This window comes from Zootoca vivipara, chromosome Z, assembly GCF_963506605.1.
Source record: "Zootoca vivipara chromosome Z, rZooViv1.1, whole genome shotgun sequence".
Lineage (NCBI taxonomy): Eukaryota > Metazoa > Chordata > Lepidosauria > Squamata > Lacertidae > Zootoca > Zootoca vivipara.
Genome location: NC_083294.1, coordinates 31,037,482 through 31,064,003, shown reverse-complemented (window position 1 = coordinate 31,064,003; position 26,522 = coordinate 31,037,482). Strand labels below are relative to the sequence as shown.

Genomic DNA, 26,522 nt, shown 5'->3' with positions numbered 1-26,522 from the left:
CCATCTGTGACACACAGTTCACAGGTGTCGTTCTGAATACTGCCCAGAAAAAAACTGGTGCACAGAAGTCAGGATGTAACTCCATCAGGCTAATGAAGGGGAAGGAACCCGAAGCTGGTTGACCTTCCAGTGCCAATGCTACAAAACAGCTCCCGTAATATGGATCAAGATAGAGCACGACTACCTGCTACCTTTGTGCAGCCACTTTACTGGGGATATTATACATCAATATAGCACACTCTCCAGAGACAAGAGAACTGGATAATGCACACCGGGGGAGGGGGAGGGGTTAACCCCAGGCCCCCAATTTCTAACTTTATTCATGGCCCAGGCTAACAAGCTATAAAATTAAAACATAAAGGGAAAACCTGCACTACAAGGCTATTTTTATTCCCTCCCTGCCCTGCAATGTACTTTTTTCTTAAAATCTCTAATTGAATTTCATCAGCAGGATGCATTTTCTATCCCAACAGGCATCCCCATCTCCTGTAACGGCTCAGATGTCCACATCCTTGAAAAAGCCATTTATTTGCCTGAAATTAATATTTGTTCGCCATCTGTATGCAATAGACTCTTTAATCCTTTTTTCCCATCTTCAATAACTGTACGCATAGGAACTTCCTTGATGTATCATTCCTGGGAGGTCAATTTTCCCCCTTAGAGGGTTAACACAGTACAGATCAAGAGGTTTCCCTCTTTTAACAAACTCAAGGACACTAGTGAAAGAAAAACATATTTAATAGCAATATACAGCCATGCATTTGGTTGGTTATTTCAAATCAACACAGGACATTCTGATCATCTTTACTCTGTTCTCCTCAGTTCTCTAGGCTTCCTTCATCACTAGGCAAGCATGAATCATCATCCGAGTCAAAGTGACTTTCCAGTTTCCTAGGGCAGCAGCATTGAATCTGAACATTAAGCAATTTATAGAATCAAAAACTGATCCTTTCTTCACAATAGTTAGAATGTTCACCAACATTTTGCGTCATCACAGCAGTGCAGCTTTAGGAGTTGGTGAATTCAGACATTCTGTGACAATGCCACCTTGGGGGCTGGTGAAGAGGGCAGTTGGATGTACAACTTTTTAGTGTTTTTTTTTGTGTCTACTAAGAGCAGCTGTTCTCGTTCACAGGCTGCCTCCTCCAGCACCAAACTTACAATACTGAAAAACACAAAACACATACATAGCTCCAATAAATAGTTTATTAAGGTAACATGACAGTGGAAGGGAATGCAGCAGCTCCTTTTAATTTCCCCCTTGCACACAAGTTAAGGGGAAGGCACAGCTTACTGCAAAATCCACATTGCAATAAGCTGCACTCTGAAAGACCTCAAACTCACACAGCTCTTCACAGAAGATACAGACTCAGCCCTATGCTCTCTCTCCCCCCTTGCTCTCCAACCTTCCCTTCATGGGAAAGCACTGAATATCACTGGCCCCAACATCCCCCTTCTCATCCAAGCTTTGCTCCCGAGACCTGAGCATTCAGGAGTGGGGATGGTAGGCCTCAGTCCGCATAGGCAAGAAGACATGAAGATGCAGGAACAGGGGAGGTGAGCAAGAAGGGCAGCTGAATCACCAATCCAATCTGGCCCCTAGAAAGGGAGCCTCTTCAGCTGCTCGTAGGTGATAAAAAACTGCCAACAAGTTAAAGAAATGCCCTCAAGGAATTGGCTTTTCATTCCACACCCTGCTCCCTGTCCCAAGTCTCATAGCAGCTAAGCATCCACTTTATAGGTTTCTATTTCAAACCATGAAACAGAAGGGCAATCCAGTCATAAGTGCTTTCGACTTGGAGCTGCTGGGACAAGAAGACCCTCAACCAACACCTGCTTTGGCTAATCATCTGCAACTATTCACTCATGAAATATCAGAGAAGCCACTTTCTCACCCAAGTAATGAGGCAGCTCCACAGTCAGAATTGCAGAAGTCTAGAGACTGGTACTACCGCCCAGCTAATAAATATCTTTAGGACTTCCCTCATTGTTTCTGCAACTTGAGAACTACAACGCCTGTTTCCCACCTGTGTTGGTCATGCTAGACAGCTAGAGTAATGCTTCATCACCCCTCCCCCCAATTTCAGACTAGTGAGAAATCTGGGTTATACATATAGTCCAAATACACAGTTGACATATGAAGCTCCCTTATACCAAGAAATACCACTATTCTGAAAGCAGAGATCTTTCCTGTCTCTGACTACTAGTGGTCCTTTTTCAAATGGGAGCTGCCAGGATTGAACTGGAAACCTCTGCATGCAAAGCATGAGCTCTGCTACTTCTAAGCTGTGCTATGTGGTACCTATGGCCCCCTTGACCACTGTTCTGCAGCCTTTCCCTTGCCCACTCAGTGTAATTGTATCGCCACTGTTTAGTACATCCTAGATAAAAAAAACCAAAGCCGAAAAGGGCCCCAACTACCCACCCCTGAGAAAATATCAATTTGGCTAAAAATGGAGCTAAAAGTGTAGCACAGAAAGACTACACAGAGTAAATAATTCCAGCAGACACAATGAGGACCAGTTTGTTTGTTTTAAAATGAAAAACAAGGTCCTTTCAGCTCCCAGAGTCTCACAATTCCCATAATGTACAGTGGCATGGTTTGCATACCACTTTAAACTAAAGTACAGTGGTACGAGCCGTTCCGGGGTGCCGTTCGCTCCCTGAAAAGTCCGCAACCAGAGCAGTGCTTCTGTGCATGCGCAAACCACACAGAACGCTTCTGTGCATGCGCCGAAACCCAGAAGTAAACACTTCCAGCTTTGCCACGTTCTTAACCGGAAAAAACGCAACATGAAGCATTCACAAAAAGAGGTATGACTGGAGGGAGGGCAGGATCCATGCTGGGGCCTGAGCTTAATTAGAAAAAAATTGAGATAGGCCTGAAAAGTGGAAACATAGCTGGGTGGTATTGTTCTACAGTTAGAAAATTGGGGGGGGGGAGAGCAGGGAACAAAGAAGGGAGAGTGGTGGACAGGTGGCGAAAGAGTGGGAATAGGCTGAGGAGCAACAATGGGTTATTTTCTGATTAAGATGGTCCGAAACTGGAACGTTTTATGAGGCTGGTTGATACATCCGGAAGATCCGGAGTCCAGGGGAAGGGGGGTAGAATTAGATAAATGCGGTTAAAGGCTATTATGATAGAAGAAATAACATTTGAATGTATGGAAAAAAATTGGGGGTATAAATTGTGAGGCTAAAGGAAGAATTAGAGATGGATGGGAAATAAAGTTAGATTTGAATTAATTAATGAATTATCGGTTGAGGATAGCCAGTATCTTTTTTTTTCTTTGAGTAGATTAGAATTGGTTGGGAAATAATGGAAAAATTGTGTCAGAATGATTTAAGATGATAAAGGAAAATTGCTTAATTTAGATTTAATAAATGGACCCAGTGTGGGGGGAATCGAGGAAGTCCACAATGTCAAGTTAATGTAATGAATTGATATGTTTTTTCTTTTTTTCTTTTTTGATTATGTTTTATCTTTGCTTTTCTGTTTCTGTTTTTGTGTCAAAATGTTTGAAAATTAATCAATATTATTTGAAAAGAAGAGGTACGACTGTACAGTTTGAAAGCACACACAGTGATGAAATCACAGGAGCTTGACTCTTTCCTTGTTCCTGCCATGCTGCTGGAAACTAAGCTGCAGTGTGGCTTAGCATTACATCTTAACGTAGGTTAGTAGTCTAATTCTCTCCACAAGTATACCACGAACTGTAACCAAAGACTGTTATTGTCTTACCATTTACGGTTTGTTTAGAGAGCAGTGAACCCACAAGCCCAGGTTCAGAACCAAAACTAAACCAGACCATGGCTTGGTCCCTAGCAGCAACAAACAAGGAGCAAAGTGAAGCCCTTGCAATTTTAGCAGCCTGCATCACGCACTGGGCATTCACCTTTAAACAACAGTTTGGTTTAGTTGCAGTTGAAAGTGAAATGAGAATACGTCATTGTTGCAAGATCTGTCTAGCTGTGATCTAATATCTAACTCCAGAAAGACTACTATGGGATAATTGCTTTGAGAACTCTCTCCAACTTTACTTTCCCACCAAGGTCACACACGTTAAAGGATACAATGATGTTCCAGGGCCCAAGCCGCAACCAATTTGGCCAGAATCCTTTGTAAAGCGCGAAGAAGCCCTCACTTTTCCATGTCTGGGAAGGAGACAGAAAATTTTCAGGATCCACTGTGATCAACCTACCAGTTCTCTCAAAGGCCTGGAGCTATATGGCAGAACAGAAAGCAATTAGCTTTCTGTTACAGGGTGATATTCAGCTTTTAGATAATCTCTAGTTCAGAGGTGGGAAACCTGTAGCTCTCCAAGTGCTGTTGAAGTCCAGCTCTCATCGTTCCCAGGCAGAATGTCCAATGGGTCAGGGATGATGGGACTTTGTAGCCCAGCAACATCTGGAGCACCACAGGAACCTGCTATCTCCTCCAGCTGCTCATTACATGCCTTTGCTCTTTCTAGTGTTTTAACTGCAGGCAAAGTCCCAGTGGCTAGCTTTGGAGGCAGGCACAAGAATTTCCAGGAATACACAAACATGTGCTTGCGTGCAAGTCTCCTTCATTTAGAAGGCACAAGAAGTTCCCAGTAGATTTGTCATTCATCCTTGTCCTGGAAAAAGCGCAATCCCTACATACACACCAAATCACTGATCAGTTTGTATCTGTATTTATTTTATTTTTAAAAAGTAGTAAAGAAGAAAGGGACTGACTGAAAGAGGCTGCTTTATACTGTTTGCTTCTACAAACTGTGAATGGATGGCATAATACTGGGATGTTAATTAGCTTTTGGAGAAACCTCACTTGCCATACACACATCACTGAATTATTTTAATGTTATACGAGCAACCTCAAAGGACTTTTAGGATTTTAACCCATCTTCCATTTTGTCCCTGACATTTCAAGACCCAAAAGTGACTCTGTTACAAAGCTTACCTTTACCAGACCATCCAGTGTACCCCTGTAGAGGTCAACAGTCCCCACAATGGCCCTTTGATTCATCATACGTGTCCGCACCACATCCACTGGATTTGAAGCAACGGCACCAGCCAGCCCACATGTAAAACTGGAACTAAATAGAGAATACACGAGGTTACATTTGCACTCCAGGGGAAGCAATTCAGGGTTGTAGATTCCTCCCATTCTTAATATACTGCTTCTAGAAACAAGACTGACATAATGGAGGTGATGTGCACAGGAACAATTTTTTTCTGGTTACCAGCCCCTCTCCCCTAAATCTTCCGGTATACACAGATAACTTAAAGTAGGTCCAGGATTAGTTGGCACTGGCTTTGGTAAAAGTTAGAAGCAGTGCAGATCTGTCCTGATTGCTCCTGACCAGAATCTGGTAAGAAGTTAGAGATGAGGCCCTTTCTGTTCCAGAGATCTCTGTATGTGCTTGAGGACTCAGGAGAAGGGCAGGGCTTGCCTCTCATTTCCAGCATAAACCACAAAAAACGCAACCTGCTGAGAAAATTACATATAATGTCTAATTTATCTCCACATGGGGTAAACAATGTAGTAAATAGCAGTGACGCTCAACCGCTCTGTCATGTTGTAATAACTTATTTGGACTCACATGACAGAGCGGTTGAGTGCCACTGCTATTTACTACATTGTTTACCCCTATGTGGAGATAAATTAGACATTGTATGTAATTGCCTCTCATTTCCAGCATGAAGTGAGCGATGGGGCATTTTCTCTTTTTATTTCCCCTTTGTCTTCTGAGAAGTGGCAAGTCTCCAGTGCTCAGAATGAGCAGGGGGAAAGAGGAGGTGCCTGCCAGAATTGAATGTAAGGTGCCTACAGATGATTTAGTAGCTGTTTTTTCTTAATTTATCTGTGTTTATGTTAGATGGGTACTTCCATGACACAAACATTAAAAAAAACACTCACTCCTCAGGCAATGAAAATGAGAAACTTCAGCACAGAAGTGTAAAGTCCAAGGGCCACATTCACCTTTGACAAATCTTCCAGGGGCCGCATGCCATTAATAGGTGTGACCAAAAGTAGATGTACCCACACAATACTGCTCCCCCCTCTTCACAGAGCTCATATCCTCAGCTGATTCATGCAGACCAGCCTCTGAGAAGGAGTTATCATCACCTCTGCTCATCAGAAAATTGATCTGATGGTGGGAAGAGGTGATCTCCCCACCACAGCACTACAGTATGTTTACATTCACTTTATACATGCAAACTGATCAATACTTACATGAAGTGGGCAAGGATTGTGTCCCCCACAACTCCTGACAGGATCAAGTGCTTCTTGGTGATGTCATAGACTGGCAATTCGACTCCCACCACTATGGCAGCTCTCTGAGCAGTAGGGACTACACCCTGCCAAATGAAAAGACTTAATAGTTAATAGTGCTGCCACCAGAGACCTTCCACGGGCTGGATCCAGAAGGCAATTGGGCTGGGTCCGGCCCCCGGGCCTTAGTTTGCCAACCCATGCCTTAAGACAACCATAGGAAGAACACTGGTCACTTCTCAAACTATGACAGAAGAGTTGGGGAGAATTTAATGAAATCCATTAGCCTTACCCCCTGACTCCTCTTTAGTTGTAGCAAAATCAGGCTTCCCTCAGTAATCTCTTTAAATAGTAAACAATGAGGACATCTGAAAAGGTACCGGGTAAGGTTACCTCTGCACACACACCCCAGTAATTTGAGCACTATACTTAAGGAATACATGCTGGTACTAAGGCAAACCAGGAATATTAGCCAATTCAATCTGCAACACACTCACTATACCAAAAACAACGTGGATTTTACATAAGTTAGGAAACCAAAATACAGAAACCCATATTATCCTTGATAAGTCTCACTATAAAAAGTTTGTTCTCTGAAGAATTTTTTAAAAAGCAAATGATAGATGGATGGGATGCTAGCACTACAAGGAGTAGTCGTCGGTGGGGAAGGAGGGAGGGAAGGAAGGAAAGAAAGAAAGAAAGCATGTGTACAAAAGAAGCACTTACTCTCCATAGCCCCCGCGTGCCTTCCTGCTGGTAGATGTCTATGAAGCTTCCAATCATTCCTCCTTGGAACAGACTGCCCTGAGCCTGCATTCGGATCTAAAAGAGAGGGATGAGCAAGAGACTTCCCAGTTAAGAGAAATGAATCAACATTTCTGATAAAGTAATGAATGACCTGTTATCCAAAGTAAACTGCTTGTAAACCCAAAAATCTAAGCATGAAGCAGCTGTCTAGCATGGTATCAAAACCATTTGTTGTATATGGCTGGTCTTGAACTAGTGAGCCAAGGCATATGGATGGGTCATGCTGTAAACTAATATGATATTACCACCACAAACTTTGTGTGTGTGTGCGCGCTTAAGGTTGGAAAAGAGGTTTGAGACAGAAAATGTGACCAAATTAATGATCTGGATGGAGAGCAATAATATTATCACAGAGGAACAGGCGGGTTTCCACCCTGGAAGATCGACAACAGACCAAATTCTAATCCTGAACCATCTGGCCGACAAATATGCTGGCAAAGGCCTAAAAGCCCTCCACGTCGCCTTTATCGACTTTAAGCAGGCCTTTGATCTAATCCCCAGGAACCAGCTATGGACAAAACTGGCAGCAACATCTATCGACCGCCGCCTCCTTTTGCTGATTATGAATTTGCATACAAATACCTTCCTGAGAATTAGGCTAGATGGCAAGGGGCTAGTCTCTAATCCGGTTGCCACCACTAGAGGGGTAAGACAGGGCTACTTGCTTGCCCCTGCCCTATTTAATTTCTATATTAACTCACTAGTGGCACATATAACCAATGCTGCTTTCCACCCGCCAAAATTAGCAGGTAGAGCCTTGAATGTCCTCCTGTATGCGGATGACGTGGCCCTCTTAGCTACCTCCCCCATTGGGTTAAGGAGGATGCTTCGAGCTCTTCATAAATACGTGACCCAACACGAGCTCCATCTTAATTATGCCAAGACCAAAATAATGGTCTTTGCTGCTCAACCAAAACCTAATTTGTGGTCAATTAATGATATTCCCATAGAGCAGGTTAGTTGTTTCAAATACCTGGGTCAGATAGTTCGATCAAACAGGTCCTTCTTGGCACACAGAGAATATATAGCCACAAATGCTTCTAAAGCAGCTCTGTTGATTAGATCCCTGTATTCCAAGAAACAGGCACAAACAGTGGGTGTTGCCCTGCGACTCTTTAAAATGAAAGTTCTCCCACTACTTCTGGTGGGCATTGCCTTGGGTAGGGACTTTGTAAGATTGAAATCTATCCAATCACAATTCCTCAGGGCCATTCTCAGGATCCCCCCTTCTGTTGCAGGTGCAATCATGAGATTGGAGACCGGTTGCCAAGCCTTTAGGTATGTGGCCCTGAAAACGAAATTATGGCTATGGCTCAAACTATGTTTCAGACCGATGGGTTTGGCCCCCCTGATTCTGAGGGATAATTTTAAATCTCCATGGGAAAGGGAAGTGGTAGAGGAAGTGCAAAAGTGCGGTCTGTCCTCCCTTTATATTGAGTCCATGACGTACAGCCACGCTAAAGCGTTGATCGCTCAGAGATTGGGGGATATTGCCAGACAGGAGGACATAGCCCGCGTGAAATCTGGGATGTTTTTAGGGGAGCAGGTGTATCGGACTGCACCAGCCCGTTACCTGACAGATATCCACTATGTGGAATACCGCAGACTACTTACAGTGGCTAGACTGAATGTCCTAGATTCGGCAGTTTTGAGGGGAAGATTTGGAGGAGTCCCATACGGTCAGAGAATGTGCCATTGTGCCTTGGGTGAGGTAGAATCCACGGAACACATTTTACTGAGTTGTCCCTTTTACAATGATTTAAGGCAATATCTTATAACCCCATATTTATCTCAGTTTAGTTTCCGACTAAGAGAACGACAGGCAGCATATTCGCTAAACAACCCCACTGGGAAAATAACCTTCTCGGTGACTAAATTCCTCTTCCTGGCGCTCAAGTGTCGGAAACGTATAATCAAATGTCTTGATGTGGGTTACCTGTAGGAGGTTTAGTAGCGCGGTCATACCCCATTTATGTATCCCTCTGATGCCTTTAGTTTTATATTTTTATGTATCCCTCTGATGCCTTCAGTTTTATATTTTTATATTTGTATTGAGAAATGTTTTTTTCTTTCTGACTATCAGTCGAATAAAGTATATTGAATTGAAAATGTGACCAGGTGCAAGGAAGGCAATCCTCCACTACTGTTAAACCATTGTGTGGGTTTTCTTATCCCTCAAATATCAGCAGCACCTGCTTAAATTACCTCTTCTGCACAGGTACCACTGCTGTCCTCCTTTGCTTCTGATCACCCAAGAGAGAAAGAAGCAGGAAGACAGAAAAATATAGCTTGCAGAGGGTTAAAATGAGTCTTACAATAAGCCTGCAATTTATGCACATTTAACTTGTCCACATTCAGCTTTATGTGCAAAGTAATATTTTAAGAATTTAAAAGGGGTGGAAAGGGGGGGCGGTTTCTGGGGAAATTTACATTGGCAATCCTGGCCACCAACTGAACCCAATGGCTTTTGACTATACACGTGATTTTGGCTTTAGGGGTGATCCCAGGAATGTAGCCACCACGTAAATTGTGGGCTTACTGTATTTAAAGTGTATAAACTGCTTAATCAGAAATACTCCAAACAGTATACAAATAAAAATGATAAAACATATTGAAGAATCCCCAAACGAATTAAAACCAAATATGCATAGATCCATCATCATTTTAAATAAATATAAAATTCATTAAATGTTTTAGAACAAGATAACAGGCTGTAGTTAAAGGCTCACCAGAAGAGGCTGAGGACTACTGGTCTTCATGTGTCTAACTTAAAAGTGTAACATAAGTTACACTAATGTGAAATTGTATTCGGTCTCCTCCCTTTGTTGTTGCGGGTGTGGTCAAAAAGTATGACAAACATGGAGTAGCAGTTATGGCAGTGCTAAGGATTGTAGAAGCAAAATAACAGCAGGTCCCTCTTACCTTCAGTACATCTGTTGGATTTGCCAGCGCAGAGGAGATCACCCCTGACACAACTCCACATAAGACATTTAGTAGTAATGTTTCATCTGCAAACAGGAAGGAGTTTGGAGAGGGAGTTATAACCCCAGAATGGACCCCAAAGGAGGAAGACCAAGAGAGTATTTTAGGAAGAAAAACAAAGACAACAAAGATGTAATGCTACATAAAGACCAAGAGTTCCAGCTTTCCAGCTTTTTCTCTTCTGGGCCTATGGCACCAAGAACAGCCTTGTGACACTTCTGGATTCTAATGAAAGTACTTCTGCAGCTTGACCAATGAGAGCACAGGAGCACACTACCAATTAACTTGCTCTTCAGGACACTTATCTGTCTAAAGAAATGCCATCCAATCCCATGGGGGCAATGTTAAAAGAATTTTGATGGCAGGGGTGGGGAGGATTCTACCAAAACCTAGAAGAGCCATCCCCAAGACCAAAAAAACCAGCAAAGGAGATTAGGTCATTAGTTCAGAAAGTAAAAGCCAAGAGTTAGAGCAGAGTTAATGCTGGGAAGGGCAGTGGTACTGACCGCAGCGCTCTCCAAAGGAGACCGGGTCAACGGCTGCGTGGGGCCTGAAGGGAAACAAATATTTAGGACAATAGTACCCAGAAGCAGAGAGACCATGACACACCACACGTGGCAGGCATAGACAGAGGCAACTGTGTTGGGCAGCCAAGAGACAAGGAGGCATGTTGCTGGATTCTAGTAAGTTATGTTACATTCTACAGTTGCAAGTACTAGAGGAACTCAAGCTATGCTATGGTTTCTCCATCAGGAGCCCAGGGGTGGCAGGACTACCAGCTTAATCAGAGTCCACAACAACAAACAGTACCAAGCTCCAAGTTTCCAAAAGGAAAGCAAGAGGACAGTGCTGCCCAGGAACTTGATTCTGAATTGCAGGAAGTACTAGAGAGGCTGCCAGGAAATGGACCAAGATGAAGCTAAGTAACAGCCAGTTGTTTGAATGAAAATCACAACATGACTGGCTACAACACCTCACCTACCTCCAGGAAAAAGCATCTCTTCCCCCAACACTCAAGTATCACTCCAGTTTTGCCAGACTCCAGGAATAGCAGGTGCTATTTGTAGTGCATCTATGTGTGTGCATAAATGCATACACAGAAATCCTTTCAGATTGATGTCAGTTGTGCATTGGCTGTGGTAGTAGCGCATGTCAACCATGTATGCCAGTATCCAGAGGGTGGGATTAGTCCATGTATGCATGAGCCCCTTCACATGCTTATATTGTTGTGAGACCTGAAAGACCTGCTCTCTGCCTTGCAAGCCTTTTCCACCTGGTCTGGGAATGCCAGGTCCTAACTGACTCCAGCTACAAAAGCTTAAGCTGCTGAACAGATCTCAGGCTGGGGTGTTGCTTGGGGTGGTTTTTTTTTGGGGGGGTGTCTTTATTTTAGATCTTGTGATTTATGCGGAAAGTGTTCAGTTTGGGTTTTTTTGTTTTGTTTTTTACTACTTTCATTATGCTGCAGTTTTGTATTTTTTGTATTGTAAGCCACCTTGAGTATGGCTTGAACGGTGGAAAGGTGGCATACAAATTAAATTATGTAATAGAATCATCCCTGCATGCTTAGCTTAGTATACATACACCAAAGGGCCCAATCTCATATAATAGCCACTGATAAACAAACATCAAGTGAGAACTTTTTTAAAAAAACCTGAATTATGACCAACAAGAGCAATTGCATCTAAAGACGCTGTAGAAAATGTCAAAGACAGCAAATGAAGTGGAGAGAAATGTGGCTCACTCTCCCTTGAAAGAACAGAAGTAAAAAAATAAAGCTACTCCTGAGGAGTAAACTTTATAACTTGAAATATGTTGAGTCTTTCTAGAACACCTTTGAGTGCAGTTCCATCATCTATTTGCAGTGGACTAATGCAGCCCTTTTTCCCACCTTAAGGATTTGAGGCCACAGACATAAAAGAGGAAGCCCAAACCAGATAAATTATTTATAGTACGGCATCATCAATATACATGGCCCTATAGATTAAGAAAAAAGGCACACACTGTTTTCTTGGCAAACTAACCTTCTAATCGATCCACAAAAAGTCGCTTCAAAGTCTGGTATATACCAATCTTTATTGTGCCATAAGATGCTTGTCTTAACAAGGCTGGAGCGATCCTGTGGTGGGGGAAGAAGACAGTTAAGTTTCACTCAGCAAAGCAGGAGCATCACTCCTCCTTGGGGTTTTTTGGCTGAGTTCCCCTAGCATTCCAATTACAGTACACAGTTTTGACTCTTGCTATCTACAAGTTCTGAAACCTCAATTTAAAGGATGGGGAAGATGCCTCAAGCATGGTGTGGTTACTGTACATAAAAGAGAGGAACAGAGCTTTACCCAGAGTAGAGTGCGAGAATGCCTTCTTCCCTGGAGATGCGAAACAAGGCATGAAACATGCCCCGATACTTGATCTCACGGAAACGAGCATCAATGCTTTGGCCTTGGACTTGAAGTCGTGTTTTGGTGAGATCCACAGGAAACGTCCCTATAAAAAAGAGACGAGACTTCAGTTCAGACACCACAGTGAGGGCTGAGAAGGATGCTGATTGGTCAACCCTGCCCCAAATCCATGCCAACACTAGCTGCTCTGTAACAATTTGCATATTTGACTAGGATTCAATCAAGTTCATTGACTTATTCCTTCCTACAAAGCACAAGTATTGCCTGTACTGAACTAAGCCATCCAAACAGATATGTATTTCTTCCATCTGCTTCCCACACTCCACCAAAACCAACCAAGGGCACTAGATTTATTAAGGCACTAGTCTCATTCAGCCCGTTAAGAAAACGGGCGCTAGAGGTGCGACGGGGCTGCGGCCTTCCCTCCCTTTCTGCGCTTGGCCGCGGGGCGCGCCAGGAATGCGAATAAATGAAGCGCTCTCCCGTCGTGTCCCGCGGCCGAGCACAGAGAGGGAGGGAAGGCCGCGGCCCCGCCGCTCCTCCCACGGGCCAGGTAGGGTTGTCAGGAGGCGGAGGCGGCGGACCAAGATGGCGGCATCGGGTCCCGATGCCGCCATCTTGGTCCGCCGCCGCAGGGGAACAGGAGGCAGAGGGTTGAGGGGGGGAGAGAGCGCGTGCGCGTGTACGCCCCGCCTCTTCGTCCAGTCCCTGTGTCCGTGGGGCACATGCGCATTATGTGGACACAGGGACTGGACGCAGAGACACAGGGACTTTATTATATAGGATTATAAGCAACATAGGAAGCTGCCTTATACAGTCAGAACATTCGTTCATCTAGCTCAACATTGTCTACACTGATTGGTACAATTTTCCAGGGTTTGATAACTGCCAACTGAGCTACAGCACACTGTTGAGTCACATCTGAACAGCTCAAGAAGGCAGAAACCAATACACTTTGCCATAAGGAATTAATCTGTTTTGCTATTCACTGTAAATAAATTAATGAATTAGTGTTTAATTGCATCCTATCAAGAACCAGAGCTGAAGTGCTGTTTGATACCTTAAAAACTGTGTCTATATGCACACATGTAATTTATGGATGTCAGTAAGATATAGTATACACTTGATTTGAAAGGGAGAAGACAGGAAGGCCCACCTCATCAGCTCTGCTGGGACTGTCTTTTGACTCCTCCTCTTTGAGAACTCTCTTTCAGTGGCTGTTTCATTTGTTTATGGAACAGTTATGCAACTATGAAGAACTAATACCTGAATTTGCTTTTTCTCTATTCCTTCCCTATCATTTCCCCTTTGAAACATGTCTGCTAGCCTTTAAGTGTACATACAGGAACTGTGTTTTGCTTTTAAATCTTTGTATAGCACCTAGAAAACACTAGGCACTTTATAAATTATCATACAGAAACACAAAGCAAAGTGTACTTGCATGATGTATGCATACACAGATAGATGTGATAACACTTCATGCAGCTAAAGCGGTCTCCAATTGACAAAAGTGTGTGTCACAAATAAATCTACTTACTCCTTAAGGTGCCACAAGGACATTTAGTTGCGTTTATAATTAAAATATTTTAAAAGTATGCATGCATACACAGTCCCTAAACCTAGCTAATAAGCTTCTCAATGGGAGGAAGATGAGAGAAAGGAGAAAATGAAAAGTCAGGAACAACCCATGGACTCAAGTCATCGACTGTTGTATATATTTATATTTTTGCCACTCTTCCTCTTGAGTGTAGATTGGCATAAAATACTGTACTGTATCCTGCTTTTCCATTTTCGTCCTCACAACACATAGGTAGAGTGAACGTATAGCGATCAAAGTCACCCCAAGAGCTTCTGTGCTGAGGAGTCAAACCAAATTCTCGTCTGAACTTGTATGAAAAACGAGGCCCTGCAACATAGGCGCTTCTCTCTATATCCCACCTTCCTCCAAGGGTCACAAGACCCGTGTAAGTGGTTCTCTCATCCCCACTACAGCCCTGCAAGGTAGGCTAGGCCAAGCGACAGTGCTAGGCCCAAGGTCATCCACTTAGCTTCACCGGCACCTGGGTTCCTTGAGTTCTAATTCAAAACTTTTAACCCCTACATCATACTATTCCCTCCCCCACATTCCCAATCATCCCCTTTCTCTTTCCATTTCCAATAAGCCACCCTTGCAATGATCACCCCGTGTTAACATTCGGATCCTCATTTTCTCCCTCCAGCAACAGAGATACTTTTGCCTCACAACAACTCTGCGAGGTAGGCTGGTATGACAGCGCGCGACTGGCCCAAGGTCACCCTGCGAGCTTCGCCGGCAGGTGGAGATGCGGAGCAGGTGATCTCCCCTGTCCTAGGCTGGCGCTCCTAAGACTACCCCACCCCACCGAGGCTTCCCCACCCCCCTCTTCTTTGGCAGAGTGGTATGGCCCGAACTGAAAACGGCATGCGCCATTAGCAGTGAGAGGGTGGAGACAAGGGAAAGCCCGCAAGGGTCGGACAAAGCCTCCTAACGGTATCAGACAACAGTCCGGAGACACTAGGCCCCAGAAAGGGCGTGGCCTGTTGCCCGGTAACGGGGAAGGGGCGGGGTTAAGCGAGAGCGTGCGCCCAGGCCGGGGGCCCCCACCCACCTCGCGGGTCCCTCTTTCCCCTCTCACCCACCGAACTCGGCGACGAGCGAGGCCAGGCCGCCGTAGACGAACGGCTTCCAGCTCAGGACCGACATTGCGGCTGAGGAAGGGAGCCGGCAGGGACGCCCCCACCCCCGCTCCTTTTTCCCAGAGCAGCCTCGCTCTTTCTTTCGCACGGCGGCGCTCCTGCTGGAGAAAGAGTGGCGACGGCAACCGGCAAAGGCCAAAAAGCGAGAGGGAGGGGGCGGAGTAAGGATTTCGCTACCCGCGTGATATAAAATGCGCAAGACAGTCCCATAGCTTATGACTGGACAAGTGAAGCGGGCGTTTTTCAAGGGGCGGGATAAAATCCGGCCAATGGCAAAGCGGCGGCGGCGGGGGGCCTGCCCCGCCCATGCAGCGCGCTCGATGTCACGCCCATCCGCCCCGCCCCCTTCCCTTGGCCAGGATTCCTGACAGATGAGCGGGAGAGACAATGGAGGGGTCGAGGCTGCCAGGGCGGGTTGAGTGCCTGGCACGTGGGAAAAGGCTACACCCGTGTGTGGCGTAGCGATTAGGACTACAGTAGGTTCTTGCGATTTCACTCTTGCCTGTTAGCCAGCATGAGAGGATGATGGTCATATTAAATACTGTATAGGAGGACATAATCACTACAGATATTTGGGAAGGAACAAACCACCTATCTACACAACAGAAGAAAGGCCTTTCTAGGCCTTTGCAGTGTTTTTATCAAAGCAACTCCTTTCATTTTCACATTTAAAACCTCAAGAATTGTGTAGAGCACGAACAAAACAGCAAGACCCGCATGGCAGACTTCTGTGGGGAAACATTTATGTCAGATCTCGAATGCCTTTCCTTGACTAAATCTGTTTTGAGAACAACCTTTCTCAGAAACTGGTACTGTACAGTATCAGGTTTATCACCCTTGGTCTTCGTTTCCAGTCAACTGTATTTGACAATAAACACAAAAGTTCGGTCTCAATACAGGTTCATAGCAAGTGTCTCCAGTAAAGCTAGAGGGGTGGCCCTATTAATACATTCATGACTTAATTTTCTGTCTACAGAAGTACTGAAAGGTGTAAATGGAAGGTTTATTTTTGTTGAATGCATTTTTAATGGAACACAGTATCACAATGGGGGAACCCTATGGCCAAAATGGGGGAAAAATCGTCGAATGAGTTAATAACCGATGGTGATTTTAATTGGAACATAAAAGAATCAATGTATTTTTTAAAAATCTGTTTTATGTGTTTTTTGCAAAAAGACTATATGTCCATTTTGAACAAATAAGTTGCCATTCTGAGCATTTTATTGGCCTTCCTAGCCCCTTTACATTTGAAGTAATTATATTAATACCTGTACTTATTTTGGCAAATAATCAGTAGTGTCCTTCACCAGTCTAAGCTTTGCACAGTTTTGCTATAATTCTGCAGTTCAGTTACTTCTATAATAAAGCTACATACGGTATGTCACAAGTTTGAAAAAGCAGTTGAATTAACTTAAACCTAAAAGATACAGCATGGTTTATGTCCTCTTTCAACAGTAGAGGGCACTCCAGTACCACTAAACGTAAAGAGTAAACTATAAGAATAACAATCAAGAGAATCAGAGAACTGAAGACTTGGAAGCAACCCTGAGGATCATCTAGCCCAACCCCCTTTCATCACATGAATAAGCAGGTGTCTTATACAGAGATTAAACCTGCAACCTTGGTGTTATCAGCACCATGCTCTAACCGACTGAGCTATCCAGGCTCCAGCAAACAAATAAATGATGGTGCATATTATAAAATTTTATGGGCCAGCTGATTGCAACTAAAATTATATTTGTTCCAAAATTATTATTTTATTATTATTATTATTATTATTATTATTATTATTATTATTATTATTTCAAATGTTAACCACCAATCCATATGTCCAAATGACAAAGGAAACTTAACAAGCAGGCAGACCACACATTAAAAAAAATCTTTGCTGTACCTTTGCCCAATTGTTGGAGGATGGGGACTCTCAAATCTAAACAGCTATGACAACACATGCTAATTCAGCAACATGACAGGCCTAATGTCTGGCAATAAGCGAGCTTAGTAGGGCACCTTAGAGAACTTGGAAATAAATGGTGTCCTATAAAAGCAATGTTTTGTTTTTGTTTTGTTTTTAAATACATCTCTGCTCTTTACATTGGCTTACAAATCCATTCACACTTACAACTTTCTGGATTTGGACAAAATCTGCAAAAGGTTCTGGTCCTAGGTCCAGCTTATTCAATGGACGTTATTATGTGTTTTCATTGTTTCCAGGAAAAAATGTGAGATTTGTAAAGCTGTTAATTTTATTTGGTTACCAAATATAGGTTGATTATTGGTATAGGAATCTTGCAATGTGAATTCCCAGTGCTCAAATTGTTTAATTCTCCCTTGCTCATAAAAATATGGGTGATGTGATATTGGGATTAGTGGAGAAATAATAGGTGCAAGATTGTGATATACAAATGACATGTGAAGACTTGGTCTATTTATTTGCAAAATTCATTATTTCTATTTCTAAAACCCAATAAAAAGTTACTTAAAAACAGAGGCCAACAACAGCACACAACATTCACTCCACTAAGGATTCAGGGCTCCCTGCATGTCACAGGGTCAGGTGGGTCTGTGGTGGCTTGAAGACTCCTCCTTGCAGGGCTTTTCTTCTCCCCCATCACTCCCAGGATCTTCTGCTTTCTGTTGCTTGGGGCCTTTCTTTGGGAGTATCTACCTTCTTGTGCTTTTCACTGTGGGTTGTTCTCTGTTCTTGCCTGTCCCTGTCTGTGGCTCTGTCTCGAGACCTCACTCTCACATGCTCATATTTATCCTGTTCATGTTGTGCCAAGCTTGCATGTTTGTGCCCAGATGTGCTACTCCAGGTCTGCTGACTTGCACTGGCATGCCATTCATACCCTGGGTCTTCCTTCTCCACTTTGATCCTGGTTTTAGAAGGAGGAGAGTCTGCAAGCTGTTTCTCTTTCGCACATTTTCGGTGCTCTCTCTTCTCTTTCTTCTTCTTCTTGCTTTTCTCTTTAGATGAACAGATGACACAGAGGTCAAAAAGGTTTGTCACATCCCTACTAAAGTTCATCATTATTTCTGCTCTCTCCTGAAAAACTCTTCTTCCTAGTGTGTCATATGCCCTAACATTCCCAAGACACTTGGACACGAAACATTTCTAGAACCCATCTTTCCCCAAATTCAGTTGGCTCTTTTTAATCTTGGTATCAGTTCTGCCCTACTGCTGACCTTGCATTATACATTGTAAGGATCAAAGGCAACAGTTTAAGAGAAATACACATAAAGACTAGCCATCTGTTTCAGTTCCTTCACCCACACCTCCTCAAACCACCCGTTAAACAAAGGCTAGACAATCCTAGCAGATATTTGACAACTAGTCAGGTAAAAGGCATTCTATAACTAAAGAAAGGCAGGGAAGATGACATAAGTTTGGACTTTCCAGCATGCTTTCTCACTGCCTTGCACACTAGTCATTTATAGGAATCAAAAGCTGGCTCATATTTCTAGACTTGGGAGTTTCAAACAGACTTACAATTTTCAGACACACACATAGATGTTACCTTTTTTGTGTTTCTTTACTACCACCTCACTATCTTTTGAAGACTCTGGTGAACTTGGAGGTGTTTTAGCACCACATCCTCTTTCTCTGAGAGCTTTTGTTACATCATCAATATCCTCAGAGTCTTTCGGTGGGCGATAATTAGCCACATGGTCCACACGAATTGTCCTTCCTTTAATCTGTGAACAGAGAATCATTACAATTATGGAACAAACACATCTAAGCTGGCAACCTTCTTATCCTCCTCTTCTTTAGAGTTAGGCAGAAGTGGCACCACAAGACATAAGCCTGGAGCAAAATAAGAACTAAACTCATAGAATGTTAAGATGCCTGATGAAATACTATGACTAGTCCTTTTGAGGGCTATTGAAAATGCTCAATTTCTGCAAACCCTTCCTAGAAGAGTCTGGTGACTCAATGCATCTTCCAGAGTGAGGACTTTTCACAGCCTGACTCTAGTAGCTAAGTACAACAGAGAGGAATTCTAGACACTTTATGTCTCCAATTGCCAAACCCACCTTTATTCCATTAAAATTATCAACCGCAAGAATGGTGCTTCGCTGATCTTCATAGCAAATGAAACAGAAACCTTTGGATTTCCCTGTCTTTTTATCACGTACCAGATTTATGTTCACAATTTCCCCATACCTGAAAAGAAATACAGAGACCAACATAACTTAGGCTTCACACTGAAAACATGGAAGGATACAAGTCAGGCCAAGAAATATTAAGAAAACACAAATGCTGATGTAGGGTTTAATTTCTCAAGGCAGAGAGGTGAGAAGAGTGTACCCCTGCTTCAAAATTTGTATCCATGAATGTTAACTGCCACACTGGGTAACATTATATATTTAATTCATTTGTTTATGTTTTTATGTAAAATACAAAATGCAAAAATAGAATTTATTAAAAAACAAAACAGTTTTAAAAGTAATTTTGTAAGATGTTTTTAAAAAGTTAGCTGCTTTGGGAATTAAGTGTTAACTGAAAATTGCATCTTTAAAATCCTAAATAAACAAGTTTCTCGGCTTCCAACATCAGATATCAATTTTTCACTTACTGTGAAAATACACAAATAATGTCGCCTTCCGTCAGCTCATAGGGAAGACCACCTAGAAGCAAAAAAGGGGAGGAGGAAATAAGTACAGTTCTCAGCAGAAGTCGCACAAACTGCTATACTTTCAGGGATTGTGCATCGGAGGCTGCTTCTGTGCTTGACACCCACCCACAAACACCCAGGCACTGTCGCTGTACTCAGCATGCCAGGAGACCTTATCTTGTACACCAAGCTGCGCTTCGCGCTCATTCAGCTCGTTGATAAGCTTCACTTTGGTTAGTGGACTACAGAAAGAGAGAGAAACAAAAGCCGTGTGAGTTCAGGACAGACTTCACATGCACCCTCACCACCCTGCAGGGTGTCCCAGCAATTCGCGCCAGTGTATGTGGTCCTAGCGATCTGGTGCAAATCCAGACGTGCTCTTCCGTGTCAGGGAGTCACACGTTTCAGGCTGGATCTCGGCTCTCGGAAAAACGATCTATAAGGCCGAGCGCTGATTCCAAGGGAAGCCCCGCTCGTTCTCCCAAACCTCCACACGCCATACCAAACCAAAACCTCCCTACCCCCGCCCGCTCACTTACTTCATGGGGGTTCTCTTCGTCTCTTGCGTGCAACCCCAAAAAAGCCTTGCACAAGCCCGAGCGGCCGCGCACGCGTGGTCCCGCCTCCTCCTGTCCCTGATAGGTGGCGCCTCCTGCCGAGATGACCAATCCCGATGCTCCGTCTCTCTCGGCCATGCTGTCCCAACCCGCCTTCTAGGGACTTTATAATGCAATGGAACGATAGAGACAGAAACAGTGTAGAACGCATTCTTGACAGAGCCGTTCTGAAATTTGAAAACCCGCCCATTGGCCAAGTGGTGTCGCTCTAGCCCTTCACATCCCTGTGGTGTAAATTCTTCTGTCCTTCGTAATGGGAGGTTCCAATGGGGGACCGGACTACTCTGGAGCGCGGGGCTTCGATTCCAATTCTGATTAATAAATAATATGCATATATCCAAACTAAATGTCAATGCAATAAACATGTTTTAATGCTTTTAAATTTCATAAACCTTTTTTTAAGATGCAGAAGGTTTCAATTCTCACGTGTTCAAACCAAGGTGTTTAAAAATGTGTGACACTGGTGGCTGTGCTCCTCATGTGTAAATTGTACAAGGCGCATTATTTCCTAGTAAGTGAGGCAGCCCCTCAGGGAAAGGCCCTAGGAAAGAGCGTCTGCTTTGCATGGAGAAACTGGAGAGTCAGAGTAGGTTACGTTATTAATTGCCTTCCACATACCGTCCAAGGCAATGCACAAAGTATAAAAGAAACAAGCAGAAACAGTTACAAGACAGCACAAACAAAACAAAAGAGTTTAAAAACAATCAAAAAATGGACACATATTCGTCCAGTTGGAAACTGTTCTTAATACAGTACTGTATTGTTAATTTCCTATAACCTGTCATAGGACCGTATGTAGGTAAGGTGGGTGGGTAAGAAATTAGTAATAATAGTAACAGTAATAATAGTTTCCAGGCAATTCAACAGGACATGCATACCCTCCAACATTTCTCCCATGAAAATAGGGATGTCCTATGACCTATTCCATATTAAGAATAATAAGAATAATTTTATTATTTATACCCCACCTTCTGACTGGGTTGCCCCAGCTACTCTGGGTGGCTTCCAACATATATAACATCAACACAATAATACATTAAACATTAAAAAAAATTCCTATACAATGCTGCCTTCAGATGTCTTCTAAAGGTTGTATAGCTTTATCAGAATTCTAAAATATCAAATATAGAATAAGTGTTCATAAATGCACAAGGTAAACACACATACCTACCGGTAAGTATAAAAACCACATGTTTGAAATAGTACAGGAGGAGAGCAATCCTGAAGCCATTTTGACTCTCTCAAAGTGACCTCAAATATTCCTCTGCAATAGGAAGAAATGGGGAAAGCTTTCCAGTTGTATTTTCACTTGGAATGTTGTTTAGGGAAGTTTTTAATGTTTGATGCTGTACTGTTTTTAATATTCGGTTGGAAGCCGCCCAGAGTGGCTGGGGAAACCCAGCCAGATGGGCGGGGTATAAATAAATTATTATTATTATTATTATTATTATTATTATTATTATTATTAACAAAACTGCCTGGAATCTAGGGGGCTTACCCCCTTCCTGCAAATTCAGTCTGGGAAGTTTCTGTTAGGATGAGCAAACTGTTAATAGGTGTGAGTTTGTAAGAGATTCAGGAACTAAAGTTCTAGTTACAGGTAGGTAGCTGTGTTGGTCTGACGAAGTCGAAACAAAATAAAAAAATTCCTCCCAGCAGCACCTTAAGGACCAACTGACTTTGTTTTGTTTTTTGGTATGAGCTTTCGTGTGCATGCACACTTCTTCAGATACACTGAAACAGAAGTCCCCAGACGCTTATATAGAGAGAAAGGGTGGGGAGGGGTATCACTCAGAAGGGTGGTGGAAATGGGTGATTGACTGACTGATAGCTGTTGACGACTGTAAATGGTCTTGCATGAAAAAGCAAGGAGTGAGATGGCTGAAGATCGAACTAAAGTATTTACCATATCAAAGGAATAGCCTGACTCAGTGGTGTCGCAACGGGGGATGGGGGGTGGTTCGCCCCAGGTTCCATGTCTGAGGGGGTGACAAGAAGTCACCCCACAGGGGCTCACGGCTGAACGAGCAGCCATCATGCCCCAGCCACATGTGCAGCTGCAGCCATGAGCAGATGATTCCGGCGCTGGTGGCAAACCACTATGTACTGCACATGTGTGACACCCTACATAGCGACACCCGCCCCGGGTGTCACACCGCCTTCCTTCGCCCCTGGCCTGACTGCCCAGGAAATGCAATCAAAACATTATCAGGTATCTTGGCTGACAAGATTCTGTTGTAGACCACCTCCTATGATGTATCTATGCTGATTTTAGGGTGGTCTTAGGTTAAGGGCTTGGCAATTTCAACAGCCTTTAAAGGTTCCTGCACACTTTGTCCTGGGTCTCTATTACCTCCTTGCAAGGAGGGGAGGGAACTCTGTTGCAACAGAAAAACAGATCTGCCTTGCTTTCACTGTATCCTGCCTCCATCCATTCACCTCTGACTGATCTTCTTCTTTGGTGAATAAGATTGTCTTCCATGAACACTGACTAATAGTGTGTTTGTAAGTGACTGTGGAGGTCACTTAGGGGACTCAGTCCCTTGCGGAGTTGGGCAGGAAAAGCCAACCACCCCTATTTTCTATATCAATAGTTACTTATTTGCTTGGCTTGGGGTCACATAACTCCATTCCCTTCAGCATTTCTCTGATGAAAATAGGAACATTCTATATCATATGCTCCAACATTTCTTCGATGAAAATAGAGACTTCCTACAGAAAAGTGGGACATTCCAGAATAAAATCAGAAACTGGGATGACTTCTGTTAACCTGGGACTGTCCCTGGAAAATATGGACACTTGGAGGACCAAGCTACATGTTGCATCCAGCTAGTAATTGTAGACTAGTAGCTTTTGTGAGTTAGTGTAAGTATCATTTAATTCACTGGGCTTCAACTCAACTACTGGGTCATAGCCTGATCTAAGGTGGTGTGAGTAATGACAGCAGCACTAGCCCCCACTCCAATTATGGTATACTATAGTAATCAGAGTAAGAAGTGGGTCCTCAAAGGCATGTTGGGTGGGTTCTGGGTCTGAAAAAGTTGAAGACTACTACTTTAACCAGATTGGAATGGGAGCATTGAAGACCTTGTCCTGCAATTTATGACACCAACAAACTGTGTTTTTATAGTTCGGCATCTTATTAACAATCTAAGCACTGTACAAATGTTTGTAAAAGAAACAACACTGTCCTGCTTGCCTAAAGAGTTCCTTTGGCATTTCTAACTGGTGTGAGTAGGAAGGAAGCAATGAGATGTGAGCAACAGCAGCCAGCCTCACAAAGAGCCAGCTATTACCGGTACTTTTCAGCAGGCAATGACATCACCAGTGCCTGATAAGTGTTCTATTTCTAAACATTTACCTCTCCCTCAGAAACAACTACCTCACTGGGCTTATTTGGATTCTGGCCTCTTGCAGTGTGGCATCAGGAACCAAAGCTGCTGGGCATATCAGATGCTCCTGATATGCCTTTCCCCAGGACAATCTCTACCACACCCTTCCAGTGATTGTATCAGGGCAGGTCCATATGGTTACCAACAGGGAAGGTTGGTGTCCATTTGGACTGGTAGGATGGAAGGCTAGCAAGAGACCGAGGCAAAATGAATAGCAGATACAGAGCCAATAATAGGCAGAGCCAACCAATTATTGTTTTGCCCCATCCTCCTTCCTGCCAACATTTAGACTGTGGAGGAGAAAGTTGACCACACTTCTGACTGGTTTAAAATAGGAAGGCAGGCAGGTTGGAGCTTGCTGAGGGCAGACAGAGCTTGGTGGGGCCCATTTGGTCCAGAACTGCAGATATTTGACCATACAATACCTGTGCTTTGTCAGCCTCACTGGCTCCCAGTTAATCTCCAAGCCCAATTTAAAACATTTTAATATTTAAAGCTCAAGAGTATTGGGACCAGGTTACCTGAATATCTGCCTTCCCTCATATGTACCTACCTAAACATTATGATCTCCTTCAGAGGTCCTGTTCTGAGTGACCCCATCAAATGAAGTAAGCGGGAAACTACTACTAGTGTAACCTTTCCCAACTTTGGGTCTCTGTATATTGCTGGACTAAAGCTCCGTATATTGCTGGAGTAAAGCATGGCTCAGTGGGCGGAAATGTTGGGAACTGTGGTCCAACAACATCTGCGGACCCAAGGTTGGGAAAGGCTGCACCAGGGAGTGGCATCCTGGTTATGGTACAGCCTTCCCAGAAAGCTCTGCCTGACACCCTATCATCCCTGACCATTGGCTATGCTGGCAGGTACTGATGGGAATTGAGAGTCGAACACAATTGCAACACAAGAAGCTGCCTTATACTGAGACAGACCACTGGTCCAGCTAGCTCAATGTTGTCTACAGCAGGTATGGGGAACCTTTGCCCTTCCAGGTGTTGCTGAACTACAATTCCCATCATTCCCTAACTAATGACCGTGCTTGCTGAGACTAATGGTTAATGTAGTTCAGTAACATCTGGCCAAAGGCTCCCTACACCTAGTCTACAGTAGCTGCACTGGCTTGCAGCACCTCTCCAGGTGTCAGACAGGGGCATTCCCAGTTCAACCTGGAGATGTCGACATTAAACCTGAGATCTTCTGCATGCAAAGCAAATGTTCTACCAATATACACCATCCCCATATAGAGAGTGGCTTGTTCCCCATCTCTGCTCTAATCTACAAAAGCTGATGCACCAGTAAAATGTTTCACAAGATCCATGCAGACCCTATCAATTATGTGGTTCCTTCCCAAGCTGGTGTTTCTCCTCCCACAGAGAGCCGGACAGGTCTGAGAAGAACCACATTAATAATACACTCCTCAGGGATGACCCAGGCTAGTTTTATGCCTGAGCAGAGAAATTAAAACAGGATTCCCCATCTCTATGATGAAAGTATCACAATCCCCTCTATTTTTAATGTTCAGGTGGTGAGTGCCATTGCGTATGTAACCAAAATAAGGTACTTCCCATGTGTGATAGGGAGGCATCAGCGGGATCAGGTTAACTCCAAGATTTACAAAGTACAAAACATTTTATCTTTGTGGGGAAAAAACCCCTAAAGGGGAAAACCATTGAGGACTCTGAGCATGATCAGATGCCACTGAATGCTAATTGACAGCTGGAGGCAGTGGGGTGGAAAATCAGGAAGGAGGTAATACTGTATAGTTTAGGAACCAGGCCTTTTAAAGCAAACTGGCAATATTGGAAGTGACACATCAATGAGCACTAGGTTTCAACCTTTCAGCCAATCTTTGATGGGTGAAATTTTCACACTGATCAGCTCAGAGATCAGCTCCAACTCAAGTCAGTGAGCAGTGCTCTTTTCAGTACAGTACTGAGCATCCTGGTTAATCCAGTCAGGAAGAGAGGAGACCAAAACATTTACAGCCACCATTCATAGACAAGGCTGTGACAGTCAAGCCCTGGGCCTGCCTCCTGGTGTGACTCAGAAACCAGTGACAGCTGGTGAAACCAACAGCCAGTCAGGAGAAAGAGAGGGGAAGTTTTAAGTGTAGGCTTACAGTTTTAACCATGCACCCCCAAACTTCAGCCTTCCCAATGTTTTGGCCTACAACTCCCATGATCCCTAGCTAACAGGACCAGTGGTCAGGGATGATGGGGATTGTAGTCCAAAACATCTGGAGGGCCAAAGTTTGGGGATGCCTGGTTTTAACTGTCAGATAGGTACTCAAGAATGTAGAGCGGGATTATATGTGGCGGGGCTTTCCAAACTTTTAATGTTGGTGGTGGCACGCTTTTTAGACATGCATCATTTTGCAAGACAGTAGTTCAGTTTTAATAGCAAACCAGAGGTTTAACTAACCCCTTTACGAGCATTTGCACGACACACCTACACACTGCAGCCAACACGCTAATGTGTTGTGATACACGGTTTGGAATGCTCTGGTCTGCATCTTAGACATGGACATTGGAGATAGGGAGAAACTGTCAGTGTGGGCAGTTGGGGTTTGGGCTATCTGAGTGGGGTTACCTTGGCAGGGCAACCCTGTTTTGATTCCCTGAAGAGATCTTAAATTCCAGAAGGGAATGGGTGGGTGTTGCTGGTTAGGAACATTAATAGCCATTCTAGGTGGGAAAAGTCTATCCGAATCTTAAGATTGAAAGAGTGCTGTTTTAAAT

General features: G+C 43.7%; 2 protein-coding genes across 4 annotated transcripts; both read right to left on the bottom strand.

Moving 5' to 3' along the window:
- Positions 1-720: 720 nt before the first annotated feature.
- SLC25A14 (solute carrier family 25 member 14) lies at positions 721-15,303 on the bottom strand. 3 transcript variants are annotated; one of them, XM_035123185.2, is made up of 9 exons: positions 15,106-15,303; positions 12,385-12,532; positions 12,073-12,167; positions 9,989-10,074; positions 6,986-7,081; positions 6,221-6,345; positions 4,943-5,078; positions 4,075-4,155; positions 721-1,641 (listed from the first exon to the last, which is right to left on the bottom strand). In XM_035123185.2, exons 1-9 carry the CDS (start codon positions 15,167-15,169, stop codon positions 1,600-1,602), a joined length of 873 nt encoding a protein of 290 aa, XP_034979076.1. In that variant the 5' UTR covers positions 15,170-15,303; the 3' UTR covers positions 721-1,599. The 3 variants fall into 3 exon arrangements, with proteins under 3 accessions (XP_034979076.1, XP_060126133.1, XP_060126132.1); XM_060270150.1 differs by lacking the exon at positions 15,106-15,303 and adding an exon at positions 13,604-14,813; XM_060270149.1 differs by lacking the exons at positions 12,073-12,167; positions 12,385-12,532; positions 15,106-15,303 and adding an exon at positions 10,555-12,064.
- A 2,265-nt stretch (positions 15,304-17,568) lies between these two features.
- RBMX2 (RNA binding motif protein X-linked 2) lies at positions 17,569-20,394 on the bottom strand. The gene is given in 7 exon segments (XM_035123187.2): positions 17,569-17,776; positions 17,778-18,129; positions 18,681-18,858; positions 19,198-19,327; positions 19,740-19,791; positions 19,905-20,020; positions 20,318-20,394. Coding segments are annotated over 7 exon segments (894 nt in total). The 5' UTR covers positions 20,323-20,394; the 3' UTR covers positions 17,569-17,715.
- Between the last annotated feature and the right edge of the window lie 6,128 nt (positions 20,395-26,522).

Coding starts and splice junctions, on each gene's coding strand:
- SLC25A14 (XM_035123185.2), bottom strand. CDS start 15,169: ATGTCGGTCCTGAGCTGGAAGCCGTTCGTCTACGGCGGCCTGGCCTCG. Junction 10,075..12,072: donor TTTTGTGGATCGATTAGAAG/GTTAGTTTGCCA, acceptor TCCTGTTTGCAG/ATGAAACATTACTACTAAAT. Junction 5,079..6,220: donor ACAATCCTTGCCCACTTCAT/GTAAGTATTGAT, acceptor TTCTCTATTTAG/TTCCAGTTTTACATGTGGGC.